This window comes from Pholis gunnellus, assembly GCF_910591455.1.
Source record: "Pholis gunnellus genome assembly, chromosome: 5".
Taxonomy (NCBI): Eukaryota; Metazoa; Chordata; class Actinopteri; order Perciformes; family Pholidae; genus Pholis; species Pholis gunnellus.
This window is the reverse complement of record NC_136531.1, coordinates 418,763-437,500: the sequence shown is the minus strand read 5'-3', so window position 1 is coordinate 437,500 and position 18,738 is coordinate 418,763. Positions and strand designations below refer to the sequence as shown.

At 43.5% G+C, this 18,738-nt stretch overlaps 2 protein-coding genes across 2 annotated transcripts in view; both read right to left on the bottom strand.

Annotated features, from left to right (window-relative positions):
• Positions 1-5,621, bottom strand: part of LOC306696501 (equilibrative nucleoside transporter 1-like) — a 10,999-nt gene extending 5,378 nt beyond the window's left edge. Inside the window, exons 1-6 of the mRNA XM_079160136.1 lie at positions 5,473-5,621; positions 4,378-4,441; positions 3,596-3,677; positions 1,520-1,692; positions 762-901; positions 88-222 (exon numbers count right to left, since the gene is read on the bottom strand). Of these exons, the coding sequence (XP_079016262.1) occupies positions 88-222; positions 762-901; positions 1,520-1,692; positions 3,596-3,677; positions 4,378-4,403 (556 nt within the window). The 5' untranslated portion in view covers positions 4,404-4,441; positions 5,473-5,621. The remainder of the gene's footprint in view (positions 1-87; positions 223-761; positions 902-1,519; positions 1,693-3,595; positions 3,678-4,377; positions 4,442-5,472) is intronic.
• Positions 5,622-8,004: 2,383 nt separating this feature from the next.
• On the bottom strand, positions 8,005-18,419 carry LOC306696497 (reticulon-3-like). Its single transcript, XM_079160131.1, has 8 exons — positions 18,248-18,419; positions 13,470-13,620; positions 11,908-11,964; positions 11,663-11,801; positions 10,033-10,102; positions 9,912-9,958; positions 8,810-8,868; positions 8,005-8,140 (listed from the first exon to the last, which is right to left on the bottom strand). The coding sequence occupies exons 1-8, from the start codon at positions 18,336-18,338 to the stop codon at positions 8,092-8,094; spliced, it is 663 nt and encodes a 220-aa protein (XP_079016257.1). The 5' UTR covers positions 18,339-18,419; the 3' UTR covers positions 8,005-8,091.
• Between the last annotated feature and the right edge of the window lie 319 nt (positions 18,420-18,738).

Below are 18,738 nucleotides of genomic sequence, written 5' to 3'. Positions count from 1 at the left end.
TATCAACACGTTATTAAGGCGTTAGTAATGAGTTATTGATGTTATCAACACGTTATTAAGGTGTTAGTAATGAGTTATTCATCATACTTGCGATGGCACAGATCATGGCAAAGGCAGCAAAGGTTCCAGCGAGTCCTTGACCGCTCATGATCGGAGTCGTGTACGAAGCCGGCAGCAACCCAGCCATCCCGAACAGACTGCCCTGAAGCACCGCCCCAAAGGCTGACAGACAGGCAGACAGACAGACAGGCAGACAGACAGACAGACAGATAGACAGAGAGATTATTATCTGGTCACAACATTAGTATTCGAGCAAATTCTAAATTCTAAGAATATTGTTTTGGGGTTCGAATTCTTTCTGCTGCTCAACTGACTAAAGAGAGCCGAGATCACACTCTGCAGTGAGGAGGACTGAATAACTTTTAACCGTTAGATGTTTCATTATAGTTTTACAAATGTAATGTAACGTTATCATGAAACAAACATGAGCTCTGCTGCAGACAGGTTCTGGTTTTGTGAGCCCTTTGGAAGTTAACGGGTTAATATCTAAGAACTGAATTAGTTATCAACAAGCTTTTAAAAAGGTTGAATTATTATTCTTTAATAATTGATTAGTCTGTAGACCAACCGTAGAACAGCAGCGCCACCATGAGGCCGAGTGGGGCAAAGACTCACATCATTAACAGTTATTGTTCCAAGTTTCCCCAAAATAAAGAGTTACATGAATAAGTACAAAGTAACAAAGTGAGAAAAGAACTCACAGTTGATGATGATGATCTTCACCATGGTGACGGAGAAGAAGGGCAGCGGCTCCAGAGGAACTTTGACGAGGACGGCGGTGGCGATGAAGACGAACATGATGACGAGCAGACTGCCCATCACGCGCAGACGCTGAGAAATACTGACACAGAGAGAAGAAGCTCAAGGAATCATCTGAGAGCTCAGGAGGTCACATGAAGGAGAAAAGCAGCTGAACTAGAGCTGACGAAGCAAACACACATTATCTCATAGTTATGATGTGTGAATGTGTTAATGACGACATGTCACACTGAACTTCTTCACACTGAACCTCGAGCTGCGTTGTGAACCATCCTCACCTCTCAGATGGTCCGGTCTGCTTTCTGTCCTCAGACACAAACTAATGACTTAAATTAATTGTATTTACATTAGTTTGAGTTTGATCTTGATGTTTGAGGCAAAGTGCTTTGAATCACTTTGTTTGCTTCGATGTTCTGTATAAATGAACTTTCTTTGCTTTGCCCAACATCACAAATCACTCTTTGTCCTTCGAGGGCTTTACAATCTGTACACATACGACGTCCTCTGACCTTTGACCCTCACGTCCCTCACAACAGATGTCACGTGTGCAGAATGAACAACACGACAGACTGACCACAGAGGAAATACATGAGACAGAACTGATACATATGAGAGTAGTAATAGGAGAACACAGAGTCCAGCTGGTGTCAGAGTCTTGCAGGACTCTTCTTCATTGGTGCCGATGTGTCGTCGTACTCACAGTGTGTGCAGGAAGGAGTTGAGGCAGGTGCAGAGCAGCAGCGGCAGCATGGCGCACAGCGTCATCACGTTGTTGAATTTGGCCTCCAGAAGGCTGCGATGGTCCCTTGATGCCTCCGTCTGATTGGCTGAAGAATCAACCAATGAGGAGTCCTTCAGCCGGTTGGTGAAGTACTGAAAACACAGGTTCTGTTAATATAATGCAGACTCAAAGCAACATGCGTCCCATTGGTTCCTCCCTCACACATCAAGGTTTATAAACTACACTCAAACTACAAACGTGACTAAAATAGGAGGAAATGTTACACATTAGTCAGATTTTAACAATTAAAAAAGAAATGTTTGTACAGTTAGATTAGACTGCTGAACAGTAACAATGATGAATTCATCTTTGCTTTGGTGACACTCAAGTGGAGGTACGCATCGCTGCGTGCTCGGCTGACATCTCGACGTGGATCACGACACAGAACCTGAAGCTGAACCTGGACCAAACCGAGCTACTGTTCCTCCTGGTGAAGGTCTGCCCACACCGAGACCGGTCCATCACCGTGGACGAGACCGTGATGACGCCAACTCGGACTGCGAGGAACCTGGGTGTGACCCTGGACGACCAACTGTCGTTCTCAGCAAACATCATATCGGTTAGACCTCCTGCAGATTCCTGCTCTACAACATCAGGAGGATTCTCCTCTTCCTCACTGAGGAGACGGAGCAGGTCCTCATCCAGGCTCTGGTCATCTCCCTCCTGGTCTACTGCAGCTCTCTACTTGCCGGAGCTCCGGCGTCAGCCATCAGACCTCTGGAGCTCGTCCAGAAAGCTGCAGCTCGTCTGGTGTTCAATCGCCCCAAGTTCTCCCACAACCTCCCTTCTCCGTGCTCTACACTGGCTCCCTGTAAGAGCTCACATCCAGGTTCAGGCTCTGGTGCTAGTCTACAGGTTCAGACTCTGGTGCTAGTCTACAGGTTCAGACTCTGGTGCTAGTCTACAGGTTCAGACTCTGGTGCTAGTCTACAGGTTCAGACTCTGGTGCTAGTCTACAGGTTCAGACTCTGGTGCTAGTCTACAGGTTCAGACTCTGGTGCTAGCCTACAGGTTCAGACTCTGGTGCTAGCCTACAGGTTCAGACTCTGGTGCTAGTCTACAGGTTCAGACTCTGGTGCTAGTCTACAGGTTCAGACTCTGGTGCTAGCCTACAGGTTCAGGCTCTGGTGCTAGCCTACAGGGCAGTGAAAGGAACAGCTCCTTCCTGTCTCCAGACCATGGTCTAGCCCTACACCCCCCCGACCACTCGCTCTGCTGCCTCGGGGCGATCGGTTCCCCGTCACTCAGAGGTCCCTGCGGCCGATGGACCCGGTCTCTGTTCTCTGTCCTGGCCCCACGATGGTGGAATGAACTCCCCACTGACGTCAGGACAGCAGAGTCGCTGCCCATCTTCCATCAGGCTGAAGACTCACCTCTTCATGAAGGTCTACCCTGAGCCTTCCTCTCAGCACTGGTTGTGTTCATGCTAGTGTGTTTCTGTACGTCTGCTCTGGTTTCTGCTCTGAGATGTTTAAAGGAGATGAACTCATGACTTCTGGTGACGAGAAGTTCTCTTGAATACTATGTTGAACACACGTATTGTAAGTCTTTTTGGATAAAAGCGTCTAAATGACTGTAATGTAATGTGATGTAAACACACAGGAAGATACATGAAGTTAAAGCAATGAGCCATCAGAAGGAGCCAAACACTGCTGAACATATTAACAAGTTATACGTTCTGCTTTGATACACACTTGGTCTACTGTACATTAACTGGTGAATTCAGTGTGAACATGAGTTTAAATGTTTACTACGCTTCAGTACAGATATGCAGAGGATGCTTCTTATCCTAACTTTCACTTTAATATAATACACAAACTATAATATAGTAGAATACAATAGATATTTACAGCAGCTGTTTAATTCACTTCACTTTTTATCAATTTCACTCAATATGTGAACAATGTTTAAATTCACCATCCTTCAAAATAAAAGCTGGTTCATCAGCAGAAGATGATGTGTGTGATGGATAACAGACAGGAAGTGACGTCATACCACGGTCGCAGTCATGAAGAAGTTCCAGGGCAGCAGCGTCCCCAAACCGAGCATGAAGAAGATCAGCCACACGCCAAAATACCTGCAGCAAGATGTTTCCAAAATAAAATCATTTATCGTGAAACTTACACAAAACCACTGTGAGCAACAGACTGTGGTGTTCTTTACTGTACTTTAGGAACCTTAACCCAAACCGTTACTATGGTTTTCAGTTTAAAATCATTATCAACAGCTGCCAGCATCACCTCCACTGAAGGTGATGCTGGTAGAGGTGGACCACCTGGTTCACACTCTACTGAAGGTGATGCTGGTAGAGGTGGACCACCTGGATCACATTCTACTGAAGGTGATGCTGGTAGAGGTGGACCACCTGGATCACATTCTACTGAAGGTGATGCTGGTAGAGGTGGACCACCTGGATCACATTCTACTGAAGGTGATGCTGGTAGAGGTGGACCACCTGGATCACATTCTACTGAAGGTGATGCTGGTAGAGGTGGACCACCTGGATCACATTCTACTGAAGGTGATGCTGGTAGAGGTAGACCACCTGGATCACACTCTACTGAAGGTGATGCTGGTAGAGGTGGACCACCTGGATCACAAATCCTTTACGTGCTGAGCTACTTCCTCCCCAACTAACATTAATAACTCGTCTTTAGATTTTAGCTTCTGTATAAATGTCGATCAATCAGAATGATCAGAAACTTGAACTGGAAACATGTGAACATCTGACTCATCCTGCAGTATTTATTGTTTCTTAATGAACAGAGGAGACTTACTTGTCTCTCGGTGAGCTGACGGCCATTGTTCTCTGAGGATCTGGTCAACTGAAGACCTGATGAACTGATACAGACAGAAAATAACTCAGACATCAGATACAAGACAAAGTACAACACTTATATAACACAAGAGGTCAAGATGTTTACTTCAGAAAACCAAAAACATCAGTACGTACAGGCGACCCTGTTAATAAGTCCATGATGTCATTCCTCGTGGCTTCTCATGGGTTCATATCGCCAGCTGCCGTTTGGAGACGTGTTTTCACGTTTGTGAACGCCGCTCTAAGCGTCTGCTAACGTTGGTACAATGTAAGGAAATAAGACTCTACTGCTACCTTTCAATTTGTTTGTCTGACCAATGAACGACCCTCGTTAACCAATCATTAACCCGACAGCATCAGAGCCTAGCATGCAGCGTGCCGAGGCTGACTGCCTAACAGTTACCTGGCTGCTTCCATTCATCATTTACCGCCCACTGCAGTGGACATTAGCCACTACATTGCGTGCATTGTCGTGGACACTTCGCCACTTCCCCAGTAAGTCTCCATCCCATCAATCATTGTTAGTGTAGATGCCAGGTGGTCAGTTGTGTGTCTGTCTGTGTTTCTGACAGCATATTCGAGCCCAGCGAGGGTCTACACTGAAGGTGAGCTGACCTTTAAGGTGGATTAATGATGGTGAGGTTTGCTCAGCTTTATTTTTTATTTCAACATCTCTCAGCCCGGTATCATGGCAGGTTGGAAGATAGTCACAACATTCAATCTGCTGGTTTTACACGGACACAAATAGTTGTTTTGTGTCGTTCAGGACGAAAACAATACGAATGCAAAGTGGATTTGGCAGCTTTTTTGTGGTGGAAACACAAATGAAACGCACACACGAGACGATGACGCAGTCTTCAACCACATGATGTTCGACACCACACAGTCCACAGGGTTCCAAACCTTAACCGTTGTGATGGTTTTCTTAACTTAAGGGGTTTTGTTGCCTTTGCCTAACTGTACGTACTTCATTCACAACAGACCATAATGTCGTCATGTCACTTGTGTGAGACTGTGATTCATCTGCGTAACATGTCAGCTCTTCACAACTTACCAGTAACAGAATTAACACGACAGCAGACTCGGCGTCCAGATGTTCTCAACGTCCTCCAAGCTTCACCTGGACTGCAGCAGCTCCCGTCTCACTGATCCTTGATCCAAAAGAGACTCTGCTGAAGTTTCTTTCGGTCTCCTTCAGTCTTTCTTTCCAGTCGGTTGGGGGAAATCTTCCTTCCTGTGTCTGTCACGTTTTCTGTCCTAGTTCCTCTCTCAGAGACCTTCCTCCTCTCATTTGTCTCTCGTCTTTCTGCAGTTTCAGCAGAATCAGTTCTTCTGTCTGCGGTGACCTTTGACCCCTGATATCAGTTCAGTGGACTTTGTTTCTGTGTAAATGCTGAATATGTGATAACAGAACAACCAGATAACTGTGAAGGTGCACAAAGTGGAGAGCAGGTCTCTGTGAGGTGTGTCTGCAGCGACAGTGAAGCATCGTGTGATGTATTAATACACACAGAGTGTACTGATAGGAGTATTAATACACACAGAGCGTACTGATAGGAGTATTAATACACACAGAGCGTACTGACAGGAGTATTAATACACACAGAGTGTACTGATAGGAGTATTAATACACACAGAGCGTACTGATAGGAGTATTAATACACACAGAGCGTACTGACAGGAGTATTAATACACACAGAGTGTACTGATAGGAGTATTAATACACACAGAGCGTACTGACAGGAGTATTAATACACACAGAGTGTACTGATAGGAGTATTAATACACACAGAGCGTACTGATAGGAGTATTAATACACACAGAGCATACTGACAGGAGTATTAATACACACAGAGTGTACTGATAGGAGTATTAATACACACAGAGCGTACTGATAGGAGTATTAATACACACAGAGTGTACTGACAGGAGTATTAATACACACAGAGCGTACTGACAGGAGTATTAATACACACAGAGCGTACTGATAGGAGTATTAATACACACAGAGTGTACTGACAGGAGTATTAATACACACAGAGCGTACTGATAGGAGTATTAATACACACAGAGTGTACTGATAGGAGTATTAATACACACAGAGCGTACTGATAGGAGTATTAATACACACAGAGCGTACTGATAGGAGTATTAATACACACAGAGCGTACTGATGGGAGTATTAATACACACAGTGTACTGATAGGAGTATTAATACACACAGAGCGTACTGATAGGAGTATTAATACACACAGAGCGTACTGATAGGAGTATTAATACACACAGAGTGTACTGACAGGAGTATTAATACACACAGAGCGTACTGATAGGAGTATTAATACACACAGAGTGTACTGACAGGAGTATTAATACACACAGAGCGTACTGATAGGAGTATTAATACACACAGAGTGTACTGACAGGAGTATTAATACACACAGTGTACTGATAGGAGTATTAATACACACAGAGTGTACTGATAGGAGTATTAATACACACAGAGTGTACTGACAGGAGTATTAATACACACACAGTGTACTGATAGGAGTATTAATACACACACAGTGTACTGATAGGAGTATTAATACACACAGAGTGTACTGATAGGAGTATTAATACACACAGAGTGTACCGAAAGGAGTATTAATACACACATAATGTACCGACAGGAGTATTAATACACACACAGTGTACTGATAGGAGTATTAATACACACACAGTGTACTGATAGGAGTATTAATACACACACAGTGTACTGATAGGAGTATTAACACACACAGAGCGTACTGACAGGAGTATTAATACACACACAGTGTACTGATAGGAGTATTAATACACACACAGTGTACTGATAGGAGTATTAATACACACACAGTGTACTGATAGGAGTATTAACACACACAGAGCGTACTGACAGGAGTATTAATACACACACAGTGTACTGATAGGAGTATTAATACACACACAGTGTACTGATAGGAGTATTAATACACACACAGTGTACTGATAGGAGTATTAACACACACAGAGCGTACTGACAGGAGTATTAATACACACAGAGCGTACTGACAGGAGTATTAATACACACAGAGTGTACTGATAGGAGTATTAATACACACAGAGTGTACTGATAGGAGTATTAATACACACACAGTGTACTGATAGGAGTATTAATACACACACAGTGTACTGATAGGAGTATTAATACACACAGAGTGTACTGATAGGAGTATTAATACACACAGAGTGTACTGATAGGAGTATTAATACACACACAGTGTACCGATAGGAGTATTAATACACACACAGTGTACTGATAGGAGTATTAATACACACACAGTGTGTTTCGTGTTGCTGGACATTCTTGTGAAACACACGTCTCATCAGACATCATATGAAGTGTTTGAGGACTCGTTGACTTGATGAATGACTTCCAGCTGCGTGTCGTTGTTTTCACTGTGATGAACTGTGATTCATGTCAATCATTGATGAACACATGAAAGCAGTCACACCACAGCGAGCTCTGGATCTCATCCCATCACATGTTGGTCAAATGAAAACGTCAAAAACAGCTCCGCCGTTGTTTCTCAGTCAGGATTTTATTGCAGCAGGTGATTCACTAACAAACGGACCAATCAGAGGAGAGGAATGAACCACATGGTGTACAGGTGTGTCATCCAGCTTTGGTTCTTCTCACAGCTCCAGGTAACCGGTCCTTCAGCCTGAGGACACAAACACTGTCAGTGCCCCAACCGCTGCAAGAGAATGTACTGATAGGAGTATTAATACACACATAATGTCCTGACAGGAGTATTAATACACACATAATGTCCTGATAGGAGTATTAATACACACATAATGTCCTGACAGGAGTATTAATACACACATAATGTCCTGATAGGAGTATTAATACACACATAATGTACTGACAGGAGTATTAATACACACATAATGTCCTGATAGGAGTATTAATACACACATAATGTCCTGACAGGAGTATTAATACACACATAATGTACTGACAGGAGTATTAATACACACATAATGTACTGATAGGAGTATTAATACACACATAATGTACTGACAGGAGTATTAATACACACATAATGTACTGACAGGAGTATTAATACACACATAATGTACTGATAGGAGTATTAATACACACATAATGTCCTGATAGGAGTATTAATACACACATAATGTCCTGATAGGAGTATTAATACACACATAATGTACTGACAGGAGTATTAATACACACATAATGTACTGACAGGAGTATTAATACACACATAATGTACTGACAGGAGTATTAATACACACATAATGTACTGACAGGAGTATTAATACACACATAATGTACTGAAGTAGAGTATAAATATATGTGAACTCACTTCTGCAGCATCTCCTCCACTCTGGACTTAATCAACTCAATGTACCGATCAATCTGTGCCTACACACACACACACACACACACACACACACACACCACACACACACACACCACACACACACACCACACACACACACACACACACACCACACACACCACACACACACACCACACACACACACACACACACACCACACACACACCACACACACCACACACACCACACACACACACACACACACACACACACACACACACACACCACACACACCACACACACACACACACACACACACACACACACACACACACACACACACACACACACACACACACACACACACACACACACGGTTTATTGATCAATAATCGGATGATAAAACACTTCATTGTCAGAATCAGTGAAACATTTGAACTGAGATACTAGTTCATGTGTGTGTGTGGGAGTCTCATTGAATTCATGCTCTCATCTGTAACCCAGACAACAAGCTTTACTTCACTCTCTGAATGGGAACGTTGGTCTTGGCAGTGATAGAAGAAGTACTCAGCAATGTTTCTAAAGTAAATCCATTCATAGTAAAACTATTAACACTGCACAGTAAACGTATTGCATTCAAATGTTGACTTTAATGAAGAGTGAAAGAGTCTTTAGCAGCACATTCCTTTATGTTCCAGGCGGAGCTTTTAATTGTAATATGAATCTCAAATCTGAACATTTCTCTATCAGGTAGATATTTTAATATATTACTACAATGTTTTGCTCTGCAGTAGAAGCACAGAGTAAGAAGTATACAGTTCATTTGCATATTCATTCAAATGAATAGTACTTTTAGAATCGTAACATAATTCAATACTTTTAATATCTAAACATCATACATTTGTAGCAGTTTGGGGCCATTTTCTGAGAGTTTGGCTGCATGCTGTAAGAAACAGCTGCTATAGACGAATATATAGAAACTATAGAAGGTGTACCGTGAGCAGAAAGAAGTTATTTGGCTGAAACATTCAGAACAAAGGTTCTTTAATGTTCGTCTCATTTTTGATGCATGTTCCGTTATCAGATGATCGAATTCATAAAAACAAAACACATTATTCTGCGGTACCTTTTTCTTCTGGTAGATCAGAGGTGTGGTGAAGAACGTGAGGTCAGCTGGATGAGAAAGAAAACTTTATTAGTTTGTTTCTACTGATTTAAACCAACAAGTCGGTAAGATGAAGCCTCACCGAGGATTAGGATGGTGACTCCATTAAAGATGGCTCCAACATACGTCATCATCCACATGACAGCAGCCAACTGGACCAGGAAATAAAAACACATCTGAAACACGTAGAGGACAAAAGAACAGCCGAAACACGTAGAGAACAAACAAACAGCTGAAACACGTAGAGAACAAACAAACAGCTGAAACACGTAAAGAACAAACAAACAGCCGAAACACGTAGAGAACAAACAAACAGCTGAAAAACGTAAAGAACAAACAAACAGCCGAAACACGTAGAGAACAAACAAACAGCCGAAACACGTAAAGAACAAACAAACAGCTGAAAAACGTAAAGAACAAACAAACAGCCGAAACACGTAAAGAACAAACAAACAGCCGAAACACGTAGAGAACAAACAAACAGCCGAAACACGTAAAGAACAAACAAACAGCCGAAACACGTAAAGAACAAACAAACAGCCGAAACACGTAAAGAACAAACAAACAGCCGAAACACGTAGAGAACAAAAGAACAGCCGAAACACGTAGAGAACAAAAGAACAGCCGAAACACGTAAAGAACAAACAAACAGCTGAAACACGTAGAGAACAAACAAACATGTGAAACACATAAAGAACAAACAAACATGTGAAACACGTAGAGAACAAAAGAACAGCTGAAACACGTAGAGAACAAACAAACAGCCGAAACACGTAGAGAACAAAAGAACAGCTGAAACACGTAAAGAACAAACAAACAGCCGGAACACGTAAAGAACAAACAAACAGCCGAAACACGTAGAGAACAAAAGAACAGCTGAAACACGTAAAGAACAAACAAACAGCCGAAACACGTAAAGAACAAACAAACAGCCGAAACACGTAGAGAACAAAAGAACAGCTGAAACACGTAAAGAACAAACAAACAGCCGGAACACGTAAAGAACAAACAAAAAGCCAAAACACGTAGAGAACAAAAGAACAGCTGAAACACGTAGAGAACAAAAGAACAGCCGAAACACGTAAAGAACAAACAAACAGCTGAAACACGTAAAGAACAAACAAACATGTGAAACACATAAAGAACAAACAAACATGTGAAACACGTAGAGAACAAAAGAACAGCTGAAACACGTAGAGAACAAACAAACAGCCGAAACACGTAGAGAACAAAAGAACAGCTGAAACACGTAAAGAACAAACAAACAGCCGGAACACGTAAAGAACAAACAAACAGCCGAAACACGTAGAGAACAAAAGAACAGCTGAAACACGTAAAGAACAAACAAACAGCCGAAACACGTAAAGAACAAACAAAAAGCCAAAACACGTAGAGAACAAAAGAACAGCTGAAACACGTAAAGAACAAACAAACAGCCGGAACACGTAAAGAACAAACAAAAAGCCAAAACACGTAGAGAACAAAAGAACAGCTGAAACACGTAGAGAACAAAAGAACAGCCGAAACACGTAAAGAACAAACAAACAGCTGAAACACGTAAAGAACAAAAGAACAGCTGAAACACGTAAAGAACAAACAAACAGCTGAAATACGTAGAGGACACACAATAAAAAGAGTAGAGACCAAACAACTGAAGCATGTATGCGAGCTAGCATTCACAACCATGTCAACATATTCTGCGTAGATCTGACCTTTAAAGAGTCGACCAGGTCTTCAACCAGCAGCAGCCTTCTGGCCTGACTGTTGAACCAGTTCAGATGGATCAGAGACTGATCAGTCAGCAGCCGGGCGGACTCCAAGGACACAGAGATGTCCCTCTCCAACAGAGACCTGATGGAGGATCGAGTTGGTCAGAGGAGGACGGAGGAGGTCAAAGGATGAAATTGAAGTAGGACAGACGAGGTTTATGTTTCAGGACAAACACTGATGACGTTACCTGAATGGATGACCTTCGTCTGATTTCTGGACGGCCTGGATGACTGATTTATAAACCCTACAAACAGGAAGCAGACGGAAAGAGTGAACAATAATCCCTTCATTCAGACAAATACTACAAGTCTGAGTCCAGCTGAGATGATTGGCTGCTTTAATTCAATTCACACATAATGAACAGATGACAGTGCTCACGTGCACTAACATGAGCTAAGAGGCACGCTCACGTGCACTAACATGAGCTAAGAGGCACGCTCACGTGCACTAACATGAGCTAAGAGGCACGCTCACGTGCACTAACATGAGCTAAGAGGCACGCTCACGTGCACTAACATGAGCTAAGAGGTACGCTCACGTGCACTAACATGAGCTAAGAGGCACGCTCACGTGCACTAACATGAGCTAAGAGGCACGCTCACGTGCACTAACATGAGCTAAGAGGTACCCTCACGTGCACTAACATGAGCTAAGAGGCACGCTCACGTGCACTAACATGAGCTAAGAGGCACGCTCACGTGCACTAACATGAGCTAAGAGGCACGCTCACGTGCACTAACATGAGCTAAGAGGTACCCTCACGTGCACTAACATGAGCTAAGAGGCACGCTCACGTGCACTAACATGAGCTAAGAGGCACGCTCACGTGCACTAACATGAGCTAAGAGGCAAGCTCACGTGCACTAACATGAGCTAAGAGGCACGCTCACGTGCACTAACATGAGCTAAGAGGCAAGCTCACGTGCACTAACATGAGCTAAGAGGCATGCTCACGTGCACTAACATGAGCTAAGAGGCACGCTCACGTGCACTAACATGAGCTAAGAGGCACGCTCACGTGCACTAACATGAGCTAAGAGGTACCCTCACGTGCACTAACATGAGCTAAGAGGCACGCTCACGTGCACTAACATGAGCTAAGAGGTACCCTCACGTGCACTAACATGAGCTGAGGCACGCTCACGTGCACTAACATGAGCTAAGAGGTACCCTCACATGCACTAACATGCACTAAGAGGCATGCTCACGTGCACTAACATGCACTAAAAGAAGGTGTGTCCGGCCGGCTCTGTGAACAAAGAGGAGCTGTGACATCATCACGCAGACGGAGACAGACTTATTATATCTGCTTTAAGCCCAACGGACCTGGAATGGAAGACTTATAGAAGATATGCTGTTCTGAACACTACAACAAACTGTTTTGTGTCACCGAGCCTTCTAATGCACCTCATGGGAACACTGTGTGGGATAGTATCAGTCACACATTAATCTGTGTTCCTGTCAAAGTCATTCAACAAGGTTTATGTCGATTCTAAAGCCTCCAGAGAGCCACAGAAACCTGAGTGACGTCTTTCAGACAACAGACAGCGTCTAATACAGAGTTAGAATAACAGACAACAAGCCGGATTCTATCCTGTGGGCCGTTGCATTCTTCATGCATCTATCCTGTAGAATGGGATGTTTGGAGGAGATGTAGAGATCTATGACAGAGTAAAGCGTGAACATGATCTCTACAGAAACAGTCCAGCAGCGTCATGATACCATTGACAGAGCAGGTGAAGGCCTCACCTGAAGGTGATGGTGACACAGAGACCGGTCAGCAGCAGGTAAGACACCACACTGATGACAGACAGCGTCGCCACGGAGACAAGAACCAGCAGCGACGAGCCAAACGCCAACGCCGACTTCTTGGGTTCTTTCCAGAGGACGAGCTGTAAGGCTGGAGAGAGATCTTATTTTATCATTATATCTAATGTTAGTATCATGTTTTTAATATTTTATTATTATGTTATAATATTATTTATTTTATTAAAACCTTTTGGACCCTGAGTCTGTTTTTAGGTCTTTTCTCGAAAACTGTAACCCAAACAAAAGAGACTACAATTCAGTAACTACAAGGTCTATTTTAAAAATGTTGATGCTTGAATAACACGAGGGATTGTGAGATTTGATGAGATGAGTAAATATTGTGTATATGTTACTGGTTAATAGTAGCTGAAGACTGAACACAGCAAACAGGGGAAATTCCCAGGTTCGTCTGAAGAAAAAGCACTGTAATGTATTTAATGAGGCCCTGGCTAGCCTAAAAACATTCCCAATTCATAGCACAAAGGGTGCAGCTGCCTCACAAAAAGATTTGCTGTAAATAAAGTGAAGCAAACCCCAGTTATAGGTGTTTATCTAAAAGAAACATGCCAAATTCTCATTTTCAAACCAGAATTTGCAGCTGTTCCATTGTACTTTTATATACTTTATAATTATATATTTCACTATATTTCACTTTGTTTATCACTCATATTGTACAATCTATCCTAACAGAGCTGTTTGGCATCATCTTGACCTCTCATATCTCTCCTGGATGTCTGTCTGTTTGTCTGGAGCCCTTGCTCAGGCTCTGCCGGGCAGATCTTGTCATGTGACCACTCGTTACAACCAGGTGCTCAAAACGAACACACTCGTGTGTTCCATGAAGTGATTGACAGAATTTTCAGCCAATAAAACTCCAAAACCGTGCCGCGGTCAGCCCCCAAGCCCCAAGCCCCTGTATGATTCGCCGCCGGCATTCTGACCACCATGTTGGCTCAGATGATGATGAGCAGACGATTATTGTTTTTAAACATTCGGTATTATGACAGCTATCCATAACTGTTTCTCTCTTTTTTATCTTTTGATGCATCCTGATCTGTTTTTTAAGACTTTTTACTTGTTGAGTGAAAATATTATATTACTGTTTCGTTAGACGATGGCTCATTCAGCTGGTTAGTGGACACTAAATCAGTCAATAGCTCATCTGTCTTTACCCTGAGTGGCACGCAACATGATTCTGAGGAGAAACATGAACCCATAGCTCCTCTAACCAACCCATAGCTCCTATAACCAACCCATAGCTCCTCTAACCAACCCATAGCTCCTCTAACCAACCCATAGCTCCTCTAACCAACCCATAGCTCCTCTAACTAACCCATAGCTCCTCTAACCAACCCATAGCTCCTCTAACCAACCCATAGCTCCTCTAACCAACCCATAGCTCCTCTAACCAACCCATAGCTCCTCTAACTAACCCATAGCTCCTCTAACTAACCCATAGCTCCTCTAACCAACCCATAGCTCCTCTAATCAACCCATAGCTCCTCTAATCAACCAATAGCTCCTCTAACCAACCCATAGCTCCTCTAACCAACCCATAGCTCCTCTAATCAACCCATAGCTCCTCTAACCAACCCATAGCTCCTCTAACCAACCCATAGCTCCTCTAATCAACCCATAGCTCCTCTAACCAACCCATAGCTCCTCTAACCAACCAATAGCTCCTCTAATCAACCCATAGCTCCTATAACCAACCCATAGCTCCTCTAACTAACCCATAGCTCCTCTAACTAACCCATAGCTCCTCTAACTAACCCATAGCTCCTCTAATTAACCCATAGCTCCTCTAACCAACCCATAGCTCCTCTAACTAACCCATAGCTCCTCTAACTAACCCATAGCTCCTCTAATCAACCCATAGCTCCTCTAACTAATCCATAGCTCCTCTAATCAACCCATAGCTCCTCTAATCAACCCATAGCTCCTCTAACTAACCCATAGCTCCTCTAACTAACCCATAGCTCCTCTAACTAACCCATAGCTCCTCTAACTAACCCATAGCTCCTCTAATCAACCCATAGCTCCTCTAACTAACCCATAGCTCCTCTAACCAACCCATAGCTCCTCTAACTAACCCATAGCTCCTCTAACTAACCCATAGCTCCTCTAATCAACCCATAGCTCCTCTAACTAACCCATAGCTCCTCTAACTAACCCATAGCTCCTCTCATGTGTACTCCAGTCTGTTAAAGTGAGTAAGCAGCTTAATACCAGTCAGCTGAGCAGATCAGCTGATGGACAATAGAACTTTGTAACACTCAACAGCTTTAACAGCGTTATCATGTGATCTCAAACAACAGCTCAAACGCAACTGAACACTAGTTATTAGTGTTATATTCACACTCAATTATTAGTTTTTAACCAATTATTAGTCTTTAGAGACCTGGCTCTGTGGATCGATTCCGGACTCTGCTTCCAGCTGTTCAGAGCGGACCGCAACACGGAGCTCTCCGGTAAATCGAAAGGTGGAGGAATCAGTTTCTACTCCAGCAGTGGCTGGTGCAACGATGTGACAGTGGTTCTGCAGCACTGTTCTCCTGATCTGGAATCTTTTATCATAAACTGTGAACTCTTCTACTCCCCCGTGAGTTCGCTTCATTCATTCTGGTCGGTGTTTACATGCCGCCACAGGCCAACGTGCAGGAGGCACAGCGGACACTCACCGAACAGATACTGTGTGGAGCGGACCAACCCGGACTCTCTAGTTATTGTCCTTGGTGACTTTAACAAAGGAAACCTCAGCCATGAACTCCCTAAATACAGACAGTTCATTAAATGCTCAACCAGAGAGGAGAACATTCTGGACCACTGCTACACCACACTCAGCGGGCCCATCACGCCGTCCCTCGTGCTGCACTGGGACTCTCTGACTACGTCATGGTCCATCTGATTCCTGCTTACAGAAAGAAACTCAAGCTCTGTAAACCTGTGGTGAGGAAACTCAAGAAGTGGACCAGTGAGGCTCTGGAGGATCTTCGGACGTGCCTGGACCGTACAGACTGGGATGTCTTCAGGACTGCTACCAACAGTCTGGATGAGTTCACAGAGGCTGTGACGTCATAGGACCCCCTGCAGTTCGCCTACAGAGCCAACAGGTCTGTAGACGATGCAGTCAACATGGTCCTTCACTTCATCCTCCAGCATCTGGACTCCCCAGGAACCTACGCCAGGATCCTGTTTGTGGACTTCAGCTCTGCCTTCAACACCATCATCCCGTCTCTGCTGCATAGCAAGCTCTCTCAGCTATACGTGCCCGACTCCACCTGCAAGTGGATCACAGACTTCCTGTCTGACAGGAAGCAGCGCGTGAAGCTGGGAAAACACGTCTCAGCCTCCCGGACCATCAGTGTTCTCTCCCCTCTGCTCTTCTCTCTGTACACCAACAGCTGCACCTCCAGTCACCAGTCCGTCAAGCTCCTGAAGTTCACGGATGACACCACCCTCATTGGACTCATCTCTGGTGGAGATGAGTCCGCCTACAGGTGGGAGACTGATCATCTGGTGACCTGGTGGTCTGAACAACTTAGAGCTCAACTCTCTGAAGACAGTGGAGATGGTTGTGGACTTCAGGAAGAACGCAGCCCCACCAGCCCCCATCACCCTGTGTGACCTGCCAAAGACGATGATGGTTCACTTCTACACAGCCATCACTGAGTCCATCCTCTGCTCCTCCATCACGGTCTGGTACGCTGCAGCCACTGCCAAGGACAAGAGCAGGCTGCAGCGCATCATCCGCTCTGCTCAGAGGGTGATTGGCTGCAATCTGCCGTCCCTCCAGGACTTGTTCACTTCAAGGACCCTGAAGTGAGCAAGAAGGATTGTAGCCGACCCCTCTCACCCTGGACACGAACTGTTGGAGCCCCTCCCATCTGGCAGGAGGCTGAGGTCCATGAGGACCAAGACCTCCATCAGGACCAAGACCTCCCGACACATGAACAGCTTCTTCCCTTCCGCAGTCGGGCTCATTAACAGAGCCCGGGACCCCCACTGACTGACTCTGTCATCCTCAGGACATTTCCCTCCCCGCACATCCCTCTAATTCACTCGACACTTTTACACCACACTTAAATCTCACTGATTTATAGTCCTGTTATCTGTTCGTTTTTGCACTTTATTATTTTATATTTCACTTATTTTATATTTCACTTTATTTTATATTTAATTTAATTTTATATTTTACTTTATTTTATATATTTTTCTGTACATTTTAATGTTTCTACTTTGCACTGTGTTGATTGTTGTTAATTGTTATGCACCTCCTCGTATGTTCAACATACCATAATAAACGGTTCTGATTCTGATTCTGATTACAGACAATTGTTAGTTTTTACAGATACTTGTTAGTTTTTACAGATACTTGTTAGTTTTTACAGATACTTGTTAGTCTTTACAGATACTTGTTAGTTTTTACAGATACTTGTTAGTTTTTACAGATACTTGTTAGTCTTTACAGATACTTGTTAGTTTTTACAGATACTTGTTAGTTTTTACAGATACTTGTTAGTCTTTTCACTCAGGTTTAGTCTTCGTTCTACGTGAGTTATTTGTCTTACATCCTGATTAAAGGCAACATGAAGCTTATTGATCTCAAACATCTCTGTGTGTAAAGACTGAACAGCCAATCAGCTGCTGTTCTATTTGTCATAGTTATCGTTTAAAAAGTGCTGAATGAAGCGAGATGTTGAATCATTGAGCCTCACCTGACTGTGTGAGGTCTCTGAGGGAGGAAGAAGAGGATTTGTTGGATGATGATGAAGAGTCAGAGCAACTGCTGCTGGTGGAATCGGCCATTTTGTTCTTCTTCTTCTTCTTCTTCTCTTCCTCTGTGTGTTCAGACGTGAGGTTTCTCTGCAGGTTTAAACCCCTAAACTAAGTCTGAGCTGCTGCTGATACAGATTGATGACGTCATCGCCAGGGGCGGGGCTTATGGCGAGGGGCGTGTCCACAGGCCAGCTGTCGGATGTTGTAACTTTCAACATGTGAAGAATGAAAACTACTTAACTTCCATTGAAGTGATTCAAGTTTACACTTTTTACTAACATGTTGTAATATGTACGGTCATATTTTCTTCATTTTTATGTTTTCTTTCTATACATAAATACATAATCATCCATCCGTCGTGTTTCCTTCAGTTCACATGAAGCTTCAGCAGAAGTTCAGTCAGGAAAAGTCTTTAATCTCATAATCTCTG